The sequence below is a fragment of the Malus sylvestris genome, chromosome 15, assembly GCF_916048215.2.
Source record: "Malus sylvestris chromosome 15, drMalSylv7.2, whole genome shotgun sequence".
In the NCBI taxonomy this organism is placed as follows: domain Eukaryota; kingdom Viridiplantae; phylum Streptophyta; class Magnoliopsida; order Rosales; family Rosaceae; genus Malus; species Malus sylvestris.
Genome location: NC_062274.1, coordinates 1176477 through 1197706, shown reverse-complemented (window position 1 = coordinate 1197706; position 21230 = coordinate 1176477). Strand labels below are relative to the sequence as shown.

At 37.4% G+C, this 21230-nt stretch overlaps 2 protein-coding genes across 2 annotated transcripts; both read right to left on the bottom strand.

Annotated features, from left to right (window-relative positions):
* Window positions 1-1911: 1911 nt before the first annotated feature.
* On the bottom strand, window positions 1912-5499 carry LOC126602537 (protein WALLS ARE THIN 1-like). The gene is made up of 6 exons (XM_050269439.1): window positions 5173-5499; window positions 4895-4957; window positions 4667-4783; window positions 4072-4534; window positions 3277-3428; window positions 1912-2482 (listed from the first exon to the last, which is right to left on the bottom strand). Exons 1-6 carry the CDS (start codon window positions 5391-5393, stop codon window positions 2278-2280), a joined length of 1221 nt encoding a protein of 406 aa, XP_050125396.1. The 5' UTR covers window positions 5394-5499; the 3' UTR covers window positions 1912-2277.
* Window positions 5500-16295: 10796 nt separating this feature from the next.
* Window positions 16296-18679, bottom strand: LOC126605353 (transcription initiation factor IIF subunit beta-like). The gene is made up of 6 exons (XM_050272727.1): window positions 18297-18679; window positions 17875-17983; window positions 17253-17383; window positions 17083-17157; window positions 16848-17000; window positions 16296-16706 (listed from the first exon to the last, which is right to left on the bottom strand). Exons 1-6 carry the CDS (start codon window positions 18525-18527, stop codon window positions 16590-16592), a joined length of 816 nt encoding a protein of 271 aa, XP_050128684.1. The 5' UTR covers window positions 18528-18679; the 3' UTR covers window positions 16296-16589.
* Window positions 18680-21230: the final 2551 nt, after the last annotated feature.

The following is a 21230-nucleotide window of genomic DNA, read 5'->3' as shown; positions in this document are numbered from 1 at the left end:
AGAGATCAGCTTTGATACCAAATTTTCACATCCCGACCCGGACCCCCACCACATTCCGGGCTCGACTTCGCCGTAGCATGATATTGCCCACTTTGGAACCCAACCACGCCATCACGGTTTTGTTTCTGGGAACTCACACGAGAACTTCCCAATGGGTCACTGTTTGGACCCGAAATTACATCTTCGGCCTGTACAATCAAGGTCGTTGAATAGGCGTAGCTCATAACCGTTGGATGAAAAGAAGTGAAGATAATTTTGTAATTATTGAAGGATAATATTGTGATTGTTATCATAATTATCTTTTAATAGTGATTTATCTTGTTTTTTCTTATGAAAGATGGAAAATATATCTCAGGCTGGAAACAAGCGGCACGATTCGAATTGGTTTGAATGTGTGGTTTGGATCAATTTTGGTTGACGGATCTGCATGCATACGATGAGGTTGAGGGAAAAAATGGTGATATGCTTGGGAAATAATTCTACACGTGGTGGCGATAAGATGGCAAAGCAGTTGTTGGGACACATGGTCTTCATGCATGCATAGGAAACTTGTGGATTGGGTGAATTCCAATAGGTAATTGGATAGACATCTGCAACGTGTAGGGCAAATAAGCATTGAGAAAAGCAAGGTGATTGTTTTGAGAATTGAATTGTCGTGTGTGGCTTTCCAACTAATGAAGTAATGGGATAAAAGATAAAGTCAAAGGTTGGAATAAAGTAGATTAGCATATAGAAGTCCCATTTGTCGTCCAGATCCGTATGGTATCGCCATTTCGTGTTTCAGAATATTCCATTACCAAGTCTCCAGATGCAATTGAAACGTTCTGCTTATCATCCAGGCCGCGGTAAATACGTACATCAGTCTTATAAATACAGAGGAAGTGCAACATTCAAGAGTCCCTTGCAATTCAACACAAAACTGTCATGCGCAAACTCTCTCAACAACTTTGAGATTTTTCATTTTCTCTTTTCGCTGACACATCTTCCGTTGGCATCAACAGCACTGTGAAAGCAGCCGGTGATATCTTAAGTCGGCATAGATAGCTCTGTCACCGTAGAATCAGTCGGTCTCGCAGCATCTTCCGTTGGCATCAACAACACTACGGCGAGGACGGTCGATTACCTATCCAAGTCTCGGTCGAGAAGGATTCCTGAATCCTTATTGGTCGAGGTCATCTCATCAGCCTTCTCGGCAAACTGAGGTGTTACAGTTATTACATTCGGCACATTGAAAGCCGAATTCGATTCGTGAACTTCGTAAGAATAGTAGCCTTGTCTTCAGGCTCGAGAATCCAAAAGGCCGAGACGTGTTCCTTTCTCGGCCGCAATCGCAAGATGCAGAAGTCAGTAGCGCGACCCAATGCAACATCAACAAATTTTACTCCTCAGCCGAGCTTGGCTGACGAGTTGGCACGCCCCGCATTCACCGAAGGACGTAGTTAGCTTATAGATTACTCGGTCTGCGTCCCACGTAGGCTTAGTAGTTTTTAGGGTCAACAGTCACCCATCATGGAATTGCTCTCGCACGAACTCACTTAACTTCAGAGTTTCGATGGAACCGGAAACCAGTGAGCTCCCAAAAGGCCTCATGCTAGGTAGAGATGGGAATATACATATAAGGCTTACAAGATCCACTCACCTGGATGATGTGGGATGTAACAAAAAGTATCATGGTTCAATGTGATAAAATGTAATTAACTATATGAGTTTTTTTTTTTTTTTTTTTTTTTTTTTTGAGGAAACTATATGAGTTTATTTGTTGTGATATGAAGAGCATGAACTAGCCAGCATTGTTTTTCACAAACGATATTATTACTAAAGGGATGGGGAAGTGGACTATGGGTTAGCCATAATAATGTAGTTCAAATTCATCTTTAATGAGAATCCACTAACTAGCTTTGAGCCCTTGACTGTGTAGGAAAACCTATTTTTTTTCATTTAATCAAACCATAAAATTAACATATAATTAAAGCATATGAGATTTAAGGCTCTGAGTCCCCACATAGCTGACAATGATAACGATGATATATATTCATCCCCCCCCCCCGGGAGATCTCTCCCGCTCTTTGATTTTCCCCCTTCTTCTACTAAAGAAAGCGATTGAGTAAAAGTGATCAAAAAACAAAGAGAAAAAGGAAAGAACACCTTCATTACACACACAAAGCTTTCTGATATATTATATGGCTACGGCAGTACTTTTTTTTTTTTTTTTTTGTCCCCTGACATCTCTTGACGGAGAAGGGCCCAAGATTGTCGTTAAAAGTTAGAAAATGGCAATCAAACATTTTCGGTGGATGGAGGGATGAGTGGCTGAGTGAGGGACGCTTTGGTTTGGATTTTCCTGTTGTTTGTGTGCTCTGGAGTGGACTGGCTTCCAACCCTGCCGCTTGCTTGAGTAATTAGTTGAGCGAACTTTCTTTCTTCGTTTTTACCCCACAGCACAAGGTATAGTCCCACTATGATCAGCACTGCCCCAATGATCCTGTCCAATGTTGTACACGACCAATAATTAAGATATATTTATATTCCACAACAACAAAGATGAGGCCAAACTATGATGCATCTGTTTTACATAACTTCTGGATTATTCAAAATCTTGTTCATTTATTAATATATATATATATATATATGTGTGTGTGTCTTTTTAAAGTTGTAATAACGAATTTACGTATCAAAATATGGGTGTATGATAATGAATTTATATTTTGAAGTATAATATTAATAAATAAATTAAACACATATTAAACAAAGCTGAAATGTTATATTACTTGATATATAGTGTATTTTAATACCACATAATAATTTTTTGTTATCTATGCTCAAATCGGTGAAGATTGGTATATACACTACATCTTTGTTATCAATCTTTAGACTTGTCAACCTATTTGTGAATGAATCCCAAAACTTTCAGATAAATATTTTATGGAGAGAGAAAATGTAGTAGGACTGCTTAAATTATGGCAGCTCTCACACCAGTACAATCACCATGGGACAAAAATAGGAGTTCCATACTTTTGTAAACGATATCATTCCAAGTCGGAAAACTACTGAAGTTTCTCTATTATATTATTTATAACAAAAATTAATAAAAAAGATTACAAAATTTTGAGTTTTAATGATAAACAAAATAAATGATAAAATAAATAATAATATAATTGACTTTTTAGTATAAAAATGTGATTTTTCGTTAAAGATAACAGTATTAGGAGTTTTTCGTTAAAATTCCCATATTTATATGAACCCAGGTAGTGGTGATCAGGGGTATGAAGTACGTACCCGCCCAAGTAGAACTCTTCTCCCAAAGCGACGGAGGCCATTATAGCGACAACGAGGGTCTGAACAGGTTGATATACGGCCACGAAGACAGGGCCCCCTCTGTCGATGCACCATATCTGTACAGCGAATGCGATCCCTGATGCAACCACTCCCTGCAATTTTATAATTCCATTTAACCACAAAACAAAAATATAGAGGGAAAAAAAAGGAAGCCTACCCAAATACAAAAAAATAAAAAGAAAGAATCAGTATAGTTCATTTCATTTTCAATACCCACCACCCTGCATTATTGCGTTTGAATTTTCACCCCCAGAAACTTTTTAAGTAAGAAGCAACTGGTTCGCATATGAACAAGTTGTGCCTTTTATTTCTGATGACTAGTCGGACTTTAACTTTTTGCTTCCGACAGCTTTTGTTAACGAACCAGAAAAATGGCACATCACGCCATAGCCATAATCGAAGAATGAAGCAAGAAAGAAGAATATTCAAAAGCTATGAAAAGAATTGACTTTCTTAATGCGTGTCATGTAATATAAAGATAGAAAAAGAGGACATACAACAGATACGACGAATTTCCTGAGGAGCATGCTCTCCATTTTATAACAATTGGATGTATTACCTTATAAATAATGCCACTTTTTTTTTACATGAAACATTTGTATAATTAAATGCTCTAGTAAGTATAAACCAGGCGAAGCTTGAAATTTTTTTGTATTAAGAAGGCTTTTTAGTTTTAACTGAGAATTAAGAAACAGTGATCGTCATTAGGTAATGAGCCTGGCTACTAATACGTACCGCGTAGAGAATGCTGAAGACTTCACCACCGTTGTGAAAGATCCAAGCCTGACCGTCTCTCTCAAAAACTGCAGCAATTATGATGAACTGTATCAGCCCAAAGAAACACGTGTACGATGTCACTGAGAGCCTGGCCGGGTACTTCTTCAGAACCGGCGCCTGCAACACGAGCCAACCGGACCACGACAGGCAGTGTCCGATCAGGTAGAGGCAGCCCAGAGTCCAGCTCTTCCCCTTTGCATCGCCAAGCGATGAGAGAGTCGACACTATTGCTGACGAAGATGTTGATGAGATTGCAGAGGTAGTAGTACTGCTCATCAATCTCATCATCTGGAGTGGAGGAGTTGGACTGTATATGGTGGGGCCCTTGTAGAGCGTGATTACAGACGCTCCGGCGACGCAGAAGACCGTTCCGAGCACCTTGGCAATACCATCTTTTCGGTTCAGTCTTACGTGCTCTATCCTGCAATATTAATTTATTTAATGTTATTTAGATGCATAAAAGTGAAACACTTGTTAACAAAGTAATTTTTTTTTTCTTAAAAGACTTAGGAATTAAAATGTTGTGACTCATTATGTAAATTAATAACGTTACCGGAGTATGGCTGCCATGAGGAAGGTAATGGCAGGGACGGAGTTTTGGATTGCAGAAGCAAAGGTGGGTGATGTGTTGTCTAACCCCAGCAAGTAGAATCCTTGGTTTGCTGTAATTCTGTAAATTAAGAAATTTAATTAATGAATAAAAAAAGTGATTATTAAATAGTTAATTAGCGCAACAATATAGGTCTCGACTGTTCAAATGTGTAAGTATATTTCATCATACCCAACAAGCGCAAGGAGGAAGAACTGGATGAGAAAGTTTAGAGTGATTGCAGGCCTGTCCTTCCTGATGGAGCCAAGAAAAAATAACAAGATGAACGTGTTAATTAATCTCAATATGCAATTTTTATTAATTATAAATAAGCGCACAGTCCTTTTCTCTCCTCAACACACATTCTTGTTTTTTAATTAAAAAATAAATAAAAGAAATTAATGGACAGAAATAAACATAACGTATAGAAAGATAAAAAGTGTATAAGAAAATCATTTCGCAGTATGTACTTCTCTAGAAAATAGGCAAAGGGAAGGAGGAGGAGAAGAGCTATGATGTTTCTGTAAACTGGGAAAACGAGCTTGCTAATGCCCATGTTTAGGGCAGCTCTTGAGACGACATGAAAACCTGCATAGCCAAACTGCAAGGCCAGCATGGCACCATGCAGTTGGAGCCTCTCAGGCACCGAACACATTCTCTTTGCAGAGGCCGAACCTGCTGCGTCCGCCATTGGTCAATCACCTAATTAATCTAGCTGATTAAGCTGGAAAATGATAGATTAGCAACGTAAGAGAAGAAAGAGGAAGAAGAAGAGAAGTGGAGGTGGAGAGTTAGGGATGGAATTAGAGATATAAATATAGAGAGGAAGGGGGGAGTCAACAGAGTCAAGAGAGATAGAGTGAGAAGGATGTGGGTCGCGTGTGGTTCCCAGGGGGCCCTAAAAAGATGTTTTGTCAACTGTTGCTAACCTTTAAATGTTTTTGGCTGTCTCCCACATTCACTCACTTATATTCTGCTCTACTTGGCTGACAAGACAACCCTCCAATGGATCGCACTACCACTACCATGGAAAAATGGAATGAAACTTAATTATAATTATGTCATTCTTAACAAAAATGATACTTTTACTATTTATTTTTATCATTTTTTTAATAAAAATAAGATTTACATGCATTGACGGGTCTTATCTGTATTAAATAAATGATACAAATGATGATACAAATAGATAGTAAGTATATCATTACTTCATTTTTAATCAATAATTAGTGTGCATTATTATGAATGTACCTATATGATTATTATGAATGCACCTATATGCAGACAAGGTAAATAACAAACAGAGGTTATTTACGTTTAATTACGACTCACGCCAACAAATTGGTAGGTATATTATTCTTGGTACATTTTATTTTGTGCATGGATAACCAAATTCAAATTACCAAAAATGAAATATACCTAATTCAAATTACCAAAAAAGTAATATGCCTAAATCAAATTACCATTAAAAATATACCCAATTAAAATTACCAAAAAAAATATATACCCAATTCAAATCACCATGAAAATATATCCAAGTAAATTTACACAAGAAAAACTATATGCCTAATTCAAAAAATTATCTTAAAAGGCAAAAAATGAAATTGCCCTAAACAGATTCTCTATTTTGGCAGCACGCTATTGATGATGATAATTAAGGGGAAGCCGTCATCCAATTGCATGATCCATGACAGATAGCGCGCACGAGGGGATGTGGGAAACCCAAAACCAACCCATACCATGCATTCTCATCCGCCATGAAACTCTAGAACCCCACCACCACCTTTACCATTCCCCACCGCCCCTTAATCAAATATTTGAAAGGAGTGTGATATTCATATACCCTTTTTTAGGCTATCTCCAACCAAATGATCCAGAAGGCTAGAGGGCAAAAAAATGTCGGAAAACCGTCTCCAACCGAGGGCTAGGCCAGAGAGCTCGTGGGCCCCACATAATCTGAAAGGACTAAAGGGCCAAAGGGCTGGCCCAATCCAGTCAGCCCCGAGCTGGCAAAAAATTTGAGCATTCCTGTCGGATATAACTGATAAGAATGCTAGGCTAAATTTTCAAATGCAATGGCTAACTGATGTCAGCTAGCCGTTATTTTTTACAGTTTTTTTTTTATTATTTACAAAAAAAAATTCCTATAACTTCTATTTTTAAATTCTATTTTTTTTTCTATAACCTCCTGTAACTTCTACTTTACAAAATTTGTTTCATATTTTTTTTTAATTTCTATTTTTTTCCTATAACTTCCTAAGCCATTAGACAACATTAAATTAAATTAAGTAACATGAAACAACATTAAACAATATGAAACAACATCAAATAACATTAACCAACATAAAAAAAATATTTAACAACATGAAACTTAAACAACATTTTTAAAAACATTTAACAACATAAAACTTAAACGCCTACTCCATGCTTCTTTTGGCCCAAAGATGTGCAACAATATCCCATTGTAGGTATTTGTTTGTGGCAAGAGAACATATCATTCTATAGTGCCTCATGTACTCATTTATAGAGATACTCCAACGGTTAGCTAACATCAGCATGACGTCAGCTACCAACGGCTAGCTGACGTCACTTAATTAGACGTTGGATTTGAATTTAAGTCATAGGTTTAAATAATAAATTATGTTTGGTCCTCGGTTGGAGACGGTTTTTTGTGACAGGGTTAAAACAAGCCCTATGACCCTTTGGCCCTCAGTTGGAGATGGAGGCAAATATGGCCATGTATTGTTCATTAAAATATTAATATCTTGGAGGGCCAGAGGGCTAAAACGAGCCCTCTGGCCAGCCCTCGGTTGGAGATGGCCTTACTTCTCTCATACCTTTTTAGTTTTTGACCGTCGGATCAGATGAATTGAAGAAGATCAACATACATAAATTAATAAGGGGTGTGTGAGAAGTAAAAAAATGTGTGTGGATAGCACATCCCTATTTGAAATATCACACTTTCCTCCTGTACAATTCTCATCATTTCTTGTATTGTACCTGTACATGTGCACTCATATAGTTTTGAAATGGGAAAAATACTTGGACTCATTCTTTTATAAGTAGGCATTTCTAGACATGCTAATACCTCCTTGTATGAATTATTTTTTACTCTATATTTATCAGAGCTTTAGTAATTGAATTAAAAATTTGTGAGTATTGGTCTATAAACTTGTCACAATGTGAAACAATAGTTCTTTTGAACAATTTCGTTAGAACTCCCGTTCAAATTAATACAGAATTTAAAGAAAAATAAATAAAAGATGAAAATTCTAATAGAGTTACCAAAATAAACATTGCTCCTATGTTGTGACAAGTTAACCAAAGCTCTAGTTCTCTATTCTTGCTCCAAATGAATATAGTACTCAATCAAAAAGTAATTTAGTATAATACTTGCATTCCCCTCATGGGAGGATGAGCTCATTCCTTTGCTTGTAAATAACATATTCTCACCGCAAAACTTTCATAACCGGAACAATTCAATTTATTTTATTTTTTCATTTGAAGGCCATTCTTATAAAAGGATCATTCGAATCAGATATTGTTTGGTCATTAAGATGTATAGAACAAATGAACGGTTTATCTTTAACATGTTACTTTGTACCTACAGTGCTGATTTGTTTGATGCATTTGACTTATTAAATGATGTTGATTCAAATGATTTTTTGTATGATTATTTTAAATGAAGCTTAAGAAATTGGATGATTATGAATATGAAATTTCTAAAATAGAGATACGTTATCTGCAAGTAGAAGAATGAATTCATAAAAAAAATGCAAGTATTATTCAATAATTTATACACTCTTGCTTCTAATAAATAAAGTACTCATTCAAAAAAAAGAGTTTATTGTAAAGGAATAATATATTACCGTTTACAAATTTTTTTCAATAATAAGTAAAATTGGATGCAGAAATGTATGTATGAGAATGAGAATATAAAATATATATTGTTGTGGAAATCAACAATAGTGATCAATCTTTTAACTAGTCAAAGATGGAGATGGTGAGTCGACCAAACACTGGATTGGAAGATTCTCTCGTGCAAAGAAAATCTAATTGCAGCTGTCACTCATGTACTTATGCAACTGAAAAAGAGAATGGAATGGAGCAAATGCAATTAACATCACAACTGGCTTGGTCAGGGTGGTGTGTCCGACCGGTTCATGCAGGCCGGGTCAGACCACCCCGTCCTTCTATTCCAAAACCCTAGCTTTTACAACAAACAATACTTATTACAAAAATCCCCTTGCTTGCTGTCAGATAGAAACACCTTTTAACGATAAAAAAAACCCTAATTAATTAAAATTAATAGATATATTGTTCCTGGGCAGGCCATTGGTTCTTTTTCAAGTATAGTATGATGGCGGTCTCAATCGAGGGGAGGCAGCATGTCTCTTAAAGTGAAGAGGATTCATATCACGATATCGAAACACAACCTGCACAATCGATCGAGCAAACTTTATTTTTACGAGTGGCCAGTAACCAGTGGGAGAATATATTTAGTCTCACTTAGTGGAAACACTTCATTAGGTTTCCTAAGGAGGAGGATCAATGGGTCATCAATCATCTTATAAAAACAAATTAAAGACGCTTTAATTCTAGTTTGATCGTTAATTAAGAGATGTTACCTAATATTTAACGAAAAAGCTCAAACTTTAAAAATGGCATCCAAGATTAAATTTGAATGTCTAAAACTAAAAGAAAAGACAATATTAACTTGGCCAATTTAATATGCAGCTTAATTTGGTATCGAATTTGTCATCCATAAGATTCAAAACTAATTAAGACCTCTCACTTTCAAGTTAAGAGAAATACCACCAGATAACAGCTGCTCTGCTATTGTTCTGCCTAAAAATTTATTTTTCTTAAGGTTTATTCCAAAATAAACGCCCAAAAAGATGGATTCTTCCTGTTGGCTGCTACTTTTTTCTTTTTGAAAAATATACTGATGGTCCTGATCGATCATCTATCAAAGTGGCGTACACTTTTTCTTGCCTTTCTTATCGATCTCGACCAATGGTGAACCCTCATCCAAAGCGTGTTTTAATCGATCCTATGATATTAAAATCTTCACGACCATTTGAGTTTTTCTTTCTGTTATACATACTTGTTAGGTAAATTAGCACATTGTTTTTGTTTTGTGTAATTAGGATATTAATAAGGTAGCTTACCTGATTGGACAATAATTTTTAAAAAAAATTGGGGAGTTGCTCACGTGAGAAATGGAGATAGTCTTTCTTAATCGTTGGAACCAAGGTCCAAAAACAGTAGAGCCAAAATGGTCTTCTTTGTGTTCCTCTTCTTTGAAATTAGATATTTCTTCTAGTTTCAAAACTTTTGTTGCAAAACATCTACACAGCTATAGTGATATTTTCTCTTCAACCACTTACCCAAACCTTTGACTGGTCCTTAGAAGTCCCTACAGCGCAGGACTTCCGAGTGATTCTAGAACCACTCGGGTCCATGTATGGATCCGCCCTTGAAGGTAGACAAGGTAAATAAACAATATATTCTTTTTGAAACTTTGCCGGCAAGGTACATAATGCAATTTGAGATCAACATCATATCAAGAATATCCTTAATTACTTCCCCAGTGTGAATAAAGGTGTGATACCTCTACGGCGGATATAAATTAATTTTGTATCCAAGGTCTTCTATATAGAATATTTCTCTAAGCAGTGTAGGGAATAGGATTAACAATATTATAAATTACGAACTTGCATTATATATGACCTTGTACATAAAAACACATGTAATATATAATGAGGAAAATTTGGATTTTTTTTCTTCCAATGAGTCATTTCTTATACTGTAAATCATAGTTTGAAATATACACTCGTTGTATATACAAAAAGAACATTTTTTACAATTTGTGACCGCGTTAATATTTTATCATTGATTTTGTTTCAGTTGAACCTAAAAGAATTATTATAGACCCAACATCCTATCCTAAAAAATCTACAATAAAATTAGGAGGCTCTTAAAACCAAAAGCATCTCGTTCCATAACCAAACCCAACCTGCTAGCATAGGTCATTACCATTTGCCTGAGCTTGTATACAATAATTTAAGTACGTGACTTTTGTTTTATTTTATGTTGGTAAATGTTTGGAATACAAAATAAGGAAAAGTGAGAACCGCACGTTCTGTTTTGGATGGTGCACATAAAAAAGAGAGATCCCAAAATATTTGGGTGCCCAAGTAGTAGATAACTATAGTGGACTCTCGTTTTTCTCTTTTTGCAGCTAGGGCTGTGTGTTTAGTATCTTTTACTTTTGGGTAGGGAAGCTTTCTGAATTTATTTTCTGTATATAACTAGCTAATAACATATGAATAATTCGACTTTTAGGTTTTAGCATACACTTTATGAATTTGCACACATGGTGACATCAACATTACATGTGCATTTAGAACACGTGGCACGTTGACAGCTAGGGTGGCCTATATATCGTTCACCTCCTAAAAAGTAGAGATTTTTCAATGTTCCGGAATACAAGATGGTATGATAACAAATAATATATATGCTCGTGTTTCAGGCACACTAAAAAATCTCTTCTAAACAACTATATTCATATGAATGTACCGAAGAAGATTTGAATTAAAACACATAATTACTACTACTAATGATAGTTAACGTTTATTAGCACATTCGCATAAATCAAGGAAAAACCCATGATTAGAAAACTTGGGAAACAGCAATAATCAACTGGTTGAATGCACAAGAGTCGTCTTGCTCGTGCCTTTACACAATTGAACACAAATGTTTAGCAATTTCGAGACAATATCAATATCAATGTCTTCTTTATATTTGCACCAATTTGTATGTTTCTCTCTAGTTGACGAGCATGGACAAAGCTACACCCATAAGACAATGCTAATGTTAAGTCACACTCAGTGTTAGCAAGCTCACACTCTCAACTTATTTTAGCCTAACACGCGGACAATTCATAAGTGACGCGGAAATATATAGGCCATTAAGCTCAACATGCACATGGGTAACCTATTTTGATACCACAAAGAAATTGAGGTTTCATGTAAAACTAATTAGCAATATAAGATGTAGCCCAATTCTTTACATGCACGTGCAAAATATTTTTAATTCCTGGATTGAGGTCGAGATCGCCCTCCAGCCTCTCAGAGTCAACAAGTTTTAGAGATAAAATAAGAGTTGTAGTTTTTCTTTCAAATTAAACAATCATTGATTAAAGTGTATGATGACTATTTAAAAGTGCTTTACTAACCAATATCTAAAATAAATGAAAAACTAAAGGGGTTAAACCAGATCTTATAGCCTTTGGGTCATAGTCACTAGCAGAGAGCACATACTTTGTGTGTGTGAACAACCTCCCACCTCCTCTCACGTTTTCCTAAAGCGCAACCACTTCAGTTCAAACTATTCAAAAAACATCATGATTTCACTTACCTGTATGAAAAGATGATAGTGTGACAATTTCTCTTAATAAGTGCATATTTTTATCTTATGAAAATATTTTGATACAAAATTACTATTTTGCCCTCCTCATGTCAACATTGTGTATAAAAAATGAGGCAAAATAGAAAAAAATGCCGCAAATAGTTTGACAAGCCCTCTTCTCTTAATATAATAGAATAGGTAATGTGGCCTACCCCTATCATGGTTGGACGTTTCTTGTTCTTTCTCTTTAAGTCTTATGCTATTGTCTCAAACTTGTTAGTTTAAAAATGTTGCCATCACTGATATTATATATATGAACGCCGATCAACTAAACTCAATCCCACTTATTTAAAACCACTGATATTCCTACTAATAATCGTACAATTAAGGTGATCCTTTGAAGTTGTATATAAACAGAGAAGGCAAGGATTCGAATTTGAATTAAAAAAAATTACTGATCTAACCAATTTAGCTAAGTTCCGGTGTGGTTAGACAAATGGTTTTCTTTCATCTTGTTTTTAATTTGTTTTCTTTTTACAGGGTATATGAATTCATATGCAATCTTCCAAAACCAATCACGAAAATACTACAACAACAATAATGATTCATGAAGGTCTATATTATTATCTCCATGTTTGGTAAATGAAATCGGATTGAGATATAAAGGCAAACCAATTAATCCCTCGTTTGGGAAGATCCCTATAACTTTATGTGGGTTGGTTCGTTTCTTTTTCATAGTTCTCACTAGCTACCGGATAAAACCCACTAGCAACTCTTTATTGCTTTTGTTTGGCTCTTTTGGCACAAAAGTGATTCCACCCACCGCCGAACACTGTGTAAACATTGTAAAAGGGCTAAGCTAGGACGGATATTTTGAGTGCATATACTACATATATAGCATCACTTGCTTTTCTTAAAGGAAACTGCATGATTATTGGGTAGGCTCATGTTGATTTTCAAGATTAAGGTACTCATCAAAGTCAATTAGTTTTCTTCTTTTGACTATAAGTTTCGAGAGATTTTTCAGTGTGACCGGTACACGGGATAGTACACCACGTGTCACTATACAAATGATAGGATATATGGGCTAAAAAGTTAATAACTTAAAAAATAAATTTTCCCACCACTCATATTAAAACACGTGGTTTACCACTTGTGTTCTCTTCACAATTAAAAATTTCTCATAAGTTTCGATTAGGGCATATATATTGAAGTAATTGGCTCTCTTTAGCTTTAGCATAGTAGATAACCCTCATTTGTGATGTCAAGGACTCAAGGGGATTCGAAGTTTGGTGTAGAGAAAAGAGCACACTTCTCTAATTAATTTGTTTGAATTCAAGTGTCGACTTCATTTGTTTTACATATATTTTTTCTGATCTTTTTCTTTCATACCCATATACAACATGAAACACATGTCCCATAATAGATGACATGCAGTACCTAATGGCACTGTATGCTGGTACAGATTTGAACGTTGGACTTGATTCAACAAATTAAACTAAAGGCAGTTTACCTTAAAATGGTCTCTGAGATTAACATAATTTCTCACTTTGGTTCCTGATATTTGAAATTGATAGAAGTGATCTCTGAGTTTGTCCACCAAAATGGTCCTTGAGATTGACATAACTCCTTATTTTAGTCCCCGACATTTGAAATCGATAGAAATGGTCTTTAAGTTTGTCCACCATCAATCATTTTGGTCATTCCGTGAAAAATCTCCGTAAAATAAGAATGAAATGACAAAAATACTCTCAATTTTTATCAAATCATTTTGGCCCATTGTTTATTAAATTGAGGATATTTTTGTTATTTTGGTTCTTATGTAACAGATATTTTTTTCAAATCACAGGAACTAAAGTGAAGAGTTATGTCAATCTCAAATTTAACGGTCAAATGTGCATCGGCATGAAAAATTGAAGAAGTACATCACCAAATTCCACATACAAATATGGTTCGCTCCTATTGAAGGGTTTGGTATTACCATCCTATAATCTGTCAATTCTGATGTCAGTTTCTCTTCTAGAGTTGTGATAGGCTAATAACCATGAGACTTAACTTGGGCATAAAAGCCTAACCAGGTAATGCACGTAGTAGAAATAGTTGTTTTGATCCCCCAATGCTGAACAAATAACACAAAGACACGTATTTTACCAGTGCGACTTTGTCAACGATTGCCATCAACCTTTGACACATCTGTCCCAACCATACAGTGGCAGACCACTCCTAGTACCATCCCCATTGAAAAGAAACCATCTCTCTTTCTCTCTCTCTCTCTCTCTCTCTCTCTCTCTCCATTAATTTGTTTGCCATTTTTGGCATCCACGTTCATGAGAGTGACACAGTTCCCATTACCCTTGGTTTCCAATCGCACCATTAACGTGAAAAAAGAAGGGTCCCAAACCCTAACCCACCATGCACTACCTCATTTGCATGAACAATTTGATACCTACTAACCTTTGCTCTCCCTCATGATCGATCATGTTCTTTGAGAAGATAGTATTGGAATCTTTTGCAAAATATTCCAAAGCTACAAAGAAGATTCCTAGTTGCGCGATTCTATCCATCCTATCATATACACTTTGAAACAATCAGTGGCCTTTGGTGCTTGACAAGTGACAAGGCCTGCCTCGATCGTGATCGGCCTTGTTTTAGCTAGGCATCATGTACTTCATGCATTTTTATTGAAACATCGATCTACTCACACACTGAGCTCAGTGGACATCTATTGCCTTGAAACTCCGAGTTGTTCCCGTAGTCACTAGTCTAATCACGCCACAATCCATGAAATTAATAACTGATTTGGGTTCGACTCAAAAAAATAATTGATTTGGGTTTGTTTCAGCACACCATATGGATTTGTTTGATAACATTTCATTTAAAATAAATAAATATATATATATATATATTTGAAAAAATTGAAAATTTGTTTGGCAATTATTTTTTATTATTAAACTGAAAATCAAATTTGGATACTTTTTTGTGAGATTTTGAAAAAAATAAAAATAAAATGGTTATGTAACAACACTAAACTATTCAGCATTAATTAAGAAACTGACATACAAAACGTATCTACAAATGTGATAAGATTATAATAAATTGTTTTGTTTGGCACGAATAATAATATCTATGCATTTTTGCATAGAAATAATGCTGGCAATGATGATTTTCGAGAAAATTAAAATATACATACCCATAATATTCCACATGTTGGTCTAGTGGCGGCCGCTACTCAAAAATTTCAATTAGTTAGGTTTTCGTATACCATCTTCTTGCAAGTTCATTATACATATTTTGAAAAAGGGGTCAAGGACATGCAAAGTGTTCATTTGCTTGATTAAGGGCTGGTTTGGTATTGTTGTGCTTTGAAAAAAAACTGCTGTGAGAATAAGCGGCTGTGAAAAAAATCAGCAGAGTGTTTGGTAAACTTTTTTATATAAGTGCTTTTGGAAAAAAAAAAAAGGCAGTCTGATAGTGGGTCTTTTCATTAAAGGAGCACTGTAGCTCCGTGTGCCTTGAAAAAAAGCCAGTTTTCCAAAGCTACAAATAGCAGCTTCAGTTTTTTCCTTTGATTTTAGCTTATTCTCACAGCAGCTTCCAAAATAAGCCATTTTTTTCAATTTACCAAACACCTAAAACCCTCACAGCTTTTTTTCATGGGTGCTTTTTTTTAAGCACCTCATTCCCAAACCATCCCTAAAACACATGACACTCATGATAGAGATTGACAACTTGACATGGAAAGGGATCCTCTCCGGATCCCTTCCAATCCTCCTCATCAAACAATCTGAACCCTTGAAATTTGATCAAACACGGGCCCACTTTAAAAGTTATAATAACTTTGACCGTTAGATCAAATTTCAAATGCTTAGATTGCTTGATGAGAAGAATTAAGGGGAAGGATATGGACAGGATCCCTTTCCAACTTGACATCTCCATTTTGATGAGACTCTCTCTGTCAATCGCAATAGTATTTATAGCCCACATCATTGTCAATTGGATGGTTGGGCCCTAAAGTAGTCCGATTTATTATCGGGAGAATACTGAATCAAATTTGGGCCAAAATCTGAGGCCCAAATACAATGACACACAGGAGGGATTCGGTTCAGCGGGAAAAAGGCATTCAAGTGCATCATTCTCTAAAACAACGCATCCGTGGTGCACTTGTACAGTAAAGTATCAAAACTGATAAAACTATTCCGCTTAAAAACTGTAGTGAAAGTATTGTTGTACAAGCTGATACAGAATTATACATGCTTGCCCCGTAAGTTCATTTGTTTATCGAAGCATTTCTCTCTCGTCAGATCAATCAAATTAAAATTGCACATTTCAGGTTGGAAAAAGAAAGTAGGAAGAAAATCAGACCATCGCCTCCATGTTTCGTGGGTTAAAGTCCTTGATGTTGTTACTCGCCTCCATTTTTGACTTCCTGCTTTCGAAAGAACAATGGATGATGCTTGATTAGGCGGGAGTGAAAAGCTTATTCTTCAGTATCCTCGACAGATTTCTTGTATTCCGGCTTAAGCTCATAAGTACCCTGGTTGGTTCCCCTTTTGTTGTACACACACAGCTCATTCAGTATCTCTTTCAAGAATTGCTGCAGATGAAGAAACATAAAGAAATTGTAGCATTAATCGGTTAAACCATTATTTGTCGCATATCAAACTAATTCCACAGTTGTTGAAAATTTGGAGTGTGGCATTTAGCTAAGCATAAGCAAAATGACTGAAATACGAACCGCAGGTTGATTGGTTTCTTGCACCAGCTGCTTCAAGGTCCAGTTTGGTTGTTTTTGTTCAAATAACTTGAACACTATATCCTCCAGCTCCCCACGATCTCTTCTAGTCCTTTTCATGTCTGATTGTTTAACCGGTGCAGTTTTCTTCTTATCCTAAAATAGATAATTCAAAAAAGTTATTCCCTATTTTTGGTATAAGTTTGTTCAAAAGAATGAATAGGAAGGAAACTGATACCTTTGAAGTGGATGAAACCAAGCCAATCATCCCAGGCATGGGCCTCATAAGTACTCCTCGGTCATTATCGATCATCTTTGGAATAAATTAAAGCAACGAGATAATCAAAATCTGTGATTCATATACCATGGGAACTGCTATATCAGAAACATATGGAAGAAAATGGATACCTGTATTTGTCTATTCTTGATCATGGACTTGTTTGTCCTTTCACGACACAGCTTCCCATACTCCTCAATGTTAGTACCGTGGGGCTTCATATCAAACTTGTGATCCACTTTACCTTCCACAGAAACTTTGCCTAAAATGAAAGCAAAAGCTTTAGACTATTTGTAAAGACCACAAAACTAAGCGGTCTACAGCGAAGAGAGAAAGGGTAGTAAAATGGTAACCAGGAATGCAAAAGCAGAAAGTATAACATATGACTTGATGAACAAATTGGCCATCCATAGAGCTATGCTTATTAGGGAACAAGTTTCTGGAGGTCACCCTGCACATTATCTATAACATAGATGCATCATATGTATTAGAACCAATCAATTTCTACAAGCCAAGACTCAATTTTCTCCATTTTTCTGATATCCAGTAGTCTAAGCCCAGCATAAAGCTGGCTTCGTAGTCGTCTAAACCCTAAATACCATCCTGAAAGTGAAGAAAATTTTGCAAAACACAGTTGAAACATTAGTTTAAATGTGCATTAAACAAAAAGAAGAATCTCAACTCTATTAGATATTTACGAAATAAAATCTAGAAATACGACGAGTGTCAGCAAATTGAATTTCTAAAGCTCACCTTGATTTGTTTCGGAGAAAACGCACATGGGAACAAAGTCCTTATACATATTCAATGAATAACTTTTCGGCAAATTTGCAGCTGCAGAGTCAGGCATCTCCATCTTGAACTGATTGCAAAATCAAGAATCATAATCAACCAATGCAGAATGCAAATTGAGCATTCGAAAACCCATGTCAGATACAAAACTCCCAAATTGGGAGTCCCAATCAATCAGTGGCAAAGCACAGCATCAATTAGGGTTTTTCTAAAAAGAAGTAGGAATAGCTCAATTAAGCTACAAGGAAACCGAAATTACCAAACGGGCGCTTAAACCTTTCAAAAATACTAGCCCTAATTCACAAATTTAATTATCAAGAACTCCGAAAGTGCACACAAGTGTATGAAGAAAAGCGATCGAATTGATAGAAAGCAATAAGAACCTCCATGGCAGTGGGGTCGTCGGCGCGTAGGGGATCGAAGGAGAGGACGACTTTGGCGATTGGGTGGGGATCGGCGGGGTTGTGGGAGCTCCACGACTTGGCGACGACCACCGGGCACTTCATCAGCCACACCGGAGCCTCCGCCCTCCCTGTGTCCAAGTTCCGGGTGCTGCTGCTACTGTTCCCGCGCTCCTCCTCCGTCGAATCTCTCTCTCTCTTCTCGACGCCCATAATCTTTAGGAATTTTGTTTTGGTTTCTGACTGACCAGAGAGAGACTTGAAGCTTCACCGCAGTCAAATTTTGTACGAGACGGAGACGCTGTCTTGGCTTTTGGGTTGTAACTTGTAATCACCTGCCCTGCAGCTTTTATATGGAGCAACCTTTTGTCCATGTCAAATGGTGCTCCAAAGGAGATGTTAAAAATGTCAATATCAGCAAAGAGAATGTGGGAAATAGTCGGGCCTGATGAGCACATTTGAATACCCTTAATCCGTTGCCTCTCACAACCTTTTTGTATAAGAAGCGAGAGAACCTCACTAACCAAAGGGAAAAGATAAGGAGATAGCGGGTCTCCCTGTCGAAGCCCACGAGAAGGAACGAATTTCTGTCCAGGATGACCATTGAGGAGAATAGAGAAATTCACCGTCGAGATACAGCCCAAGATTAGGGTCCTCCAAGTACTATCAAACCCCATTTTTTCCATCACTGCTAATAAGAAGTCCCACTCAACCCTGTCGTAGGCTTTGTGCATATCCAACTTGACACACAACTCAAATTTGTGTCTCGCTTTCCTAGATTTTAGGAAATGGAACAACTCGTGTGCTATGCCAATATTGTCTTGAATCAACCTGCCAGCTACAAAGGCATTTTGGGTTGGAGAAATTAAAGCCGGCATAAATTGCTTAAGGCGGTTGGCCAAAACCTTGGAAAGGATCTTGTAAGAGTAGTTACATAAGCTTATGGGCCTGAACTGCGCTATGGAAACCGGGTTTTGAACTTTCGGAATTAGCACTAAATAAGTAGCATTGATACGCCTTGGTTCCACATGCCTATGCATCATCGCTCCCATAATCTCGTTGACATCCGCCGCAAGAATATCCCAATGGGCCTGGTAGAATATTCCGGGGAATCCGTCAAGTCCAGGAGCCTTCAAACCCCCCATTTGCATAGCTGTATTCTTCACCTCATCCGTCGATACACGACTCGAGAGGGCTTCATTCATTTCATCTGAAACCATATGATTGACGCAGCTAAGCAGATCACCCCACTCTCGCTGTCCCGACGAGGTAAATAGATTCATGAAGTGCTCATCAACAAGCCTCCTCACCTGTATTGGATTCACCTCCCAGTTTCCATTGTTGTTCTTTAAGGAAACCACACTGTTTCTTCTTCTTCTATGCATGGTGGATTGGTGAAAAAACTTCGTGTTGGCGTCCCCTTCCTTCAACCATTGAACACGAGAACACTGCTGCCAGTAACACTCCTCATGTTTGCATAGTTGGTTTAAGTCAACCTCTAGAGCCTCGATCTCTTTAAACTGCCATCTCCAATCTTGTTGTAGAACACCCAGCTGGTCCGTCGTTTCCTTTATACGCCTACCGCGATTTTTGAACTTTCCACTACTTCATTTAATCAAAGCCGCACGACAAGAGTTAATTTTGGAATTCCATCGGTCAAGGGGATTCCCATCTCTATCAACATTCCACGCTCCACGCACAATATCTCTACACTCCTCTTCCTTTGTCCAAAAAGCTTCAAAACGAAACAATCTTTTCCGCTTTTCAGGTTGAAGCCCAAACTTCACCAACACTGGACTATGATCGGATCCCCTACAGGTACCATTAGTGGCCGTAGAATTTGGCCAAGAGGATAGCCAGCTCGCATTCACTAAACACCTGTCAAGGCGAGCCTCCACCAACTGACCATTGCGAATCCCCCTCCAGGTGTAAGTTTGCCCATTGAAACCTAGATCCATAATTTCTGCCTTATTCATAAATTCCTCCAGGTATCTTAGGCTGTTGTAGCGAAAAGCAGCACCTCCCGCTTTCTCATGATCCCATAATACTTCGTTAAAATCTCCTCCATAAATCCACGGAATTCGATCCGGGCTAAACTTTTGAATCATACCCCTCCAGAACTCCTCCTTCTCCGCTCGATACGACGTCCCGTAAACCCCTGTGAATCGAAACATAGTCTGCGATTCAGCAATACTGCATCGGGCATCAATGTAATGTTTGGAGGAAGCCATCACATCGACCTGGATCAAATCATTCCACCAAAGACTCAAACCTCCTGCAGTTCCAACCGGAGCCACATCAAAACCATTAACATATCCCATACGCCTTCTCACCCTTGCAATTCTATGATCTTTCATCTTTGTTTCAGATAGAAAGATCATAGAGGGTCTGTGCTCCCTAATTTGCCCATGAAGGGCCCGAACTACCGTGTCCGACCCTAGACCACGGCAGTTCCAAAACAGGTGTATCATGGCGATCTTGTGGCTGTTGAAGGCCAGCCGCCACCGCCTTGGGATGAAAATCCCTCATTCTCAACCATTTTCGATTTTTTCTGGGGAGATTGTATCACCTCATGTATATTATCTTCCAGTTCCCTTTTATTTCTGGCTCCCTTGCCCTCCACTAATGTAGTTGGGTCATTGCCACTCTTCAGCCTTTCCATACTTAACATGCGCATAGGGAGTTTTGGTCTGGCAGCTTCCCCTTCCTGATGGTTCATTTTGTTCCTGCTTATTGTTCGCCTAAAGTCTCCATCCTCCCTGTCTCCTGTCTCACCCGTCTCCGCGGTCCCGTCCACCCGTTGTTGGAGCAATGTCTTGGAGGCCGGTCTTGTCGCCCCCGCATACCGACGGTCCCCTGAAGTAGCGGTTAAGAGTCTTTGTGGTTCGACAAAACCCCGCACAGGTGGCGCTTTAG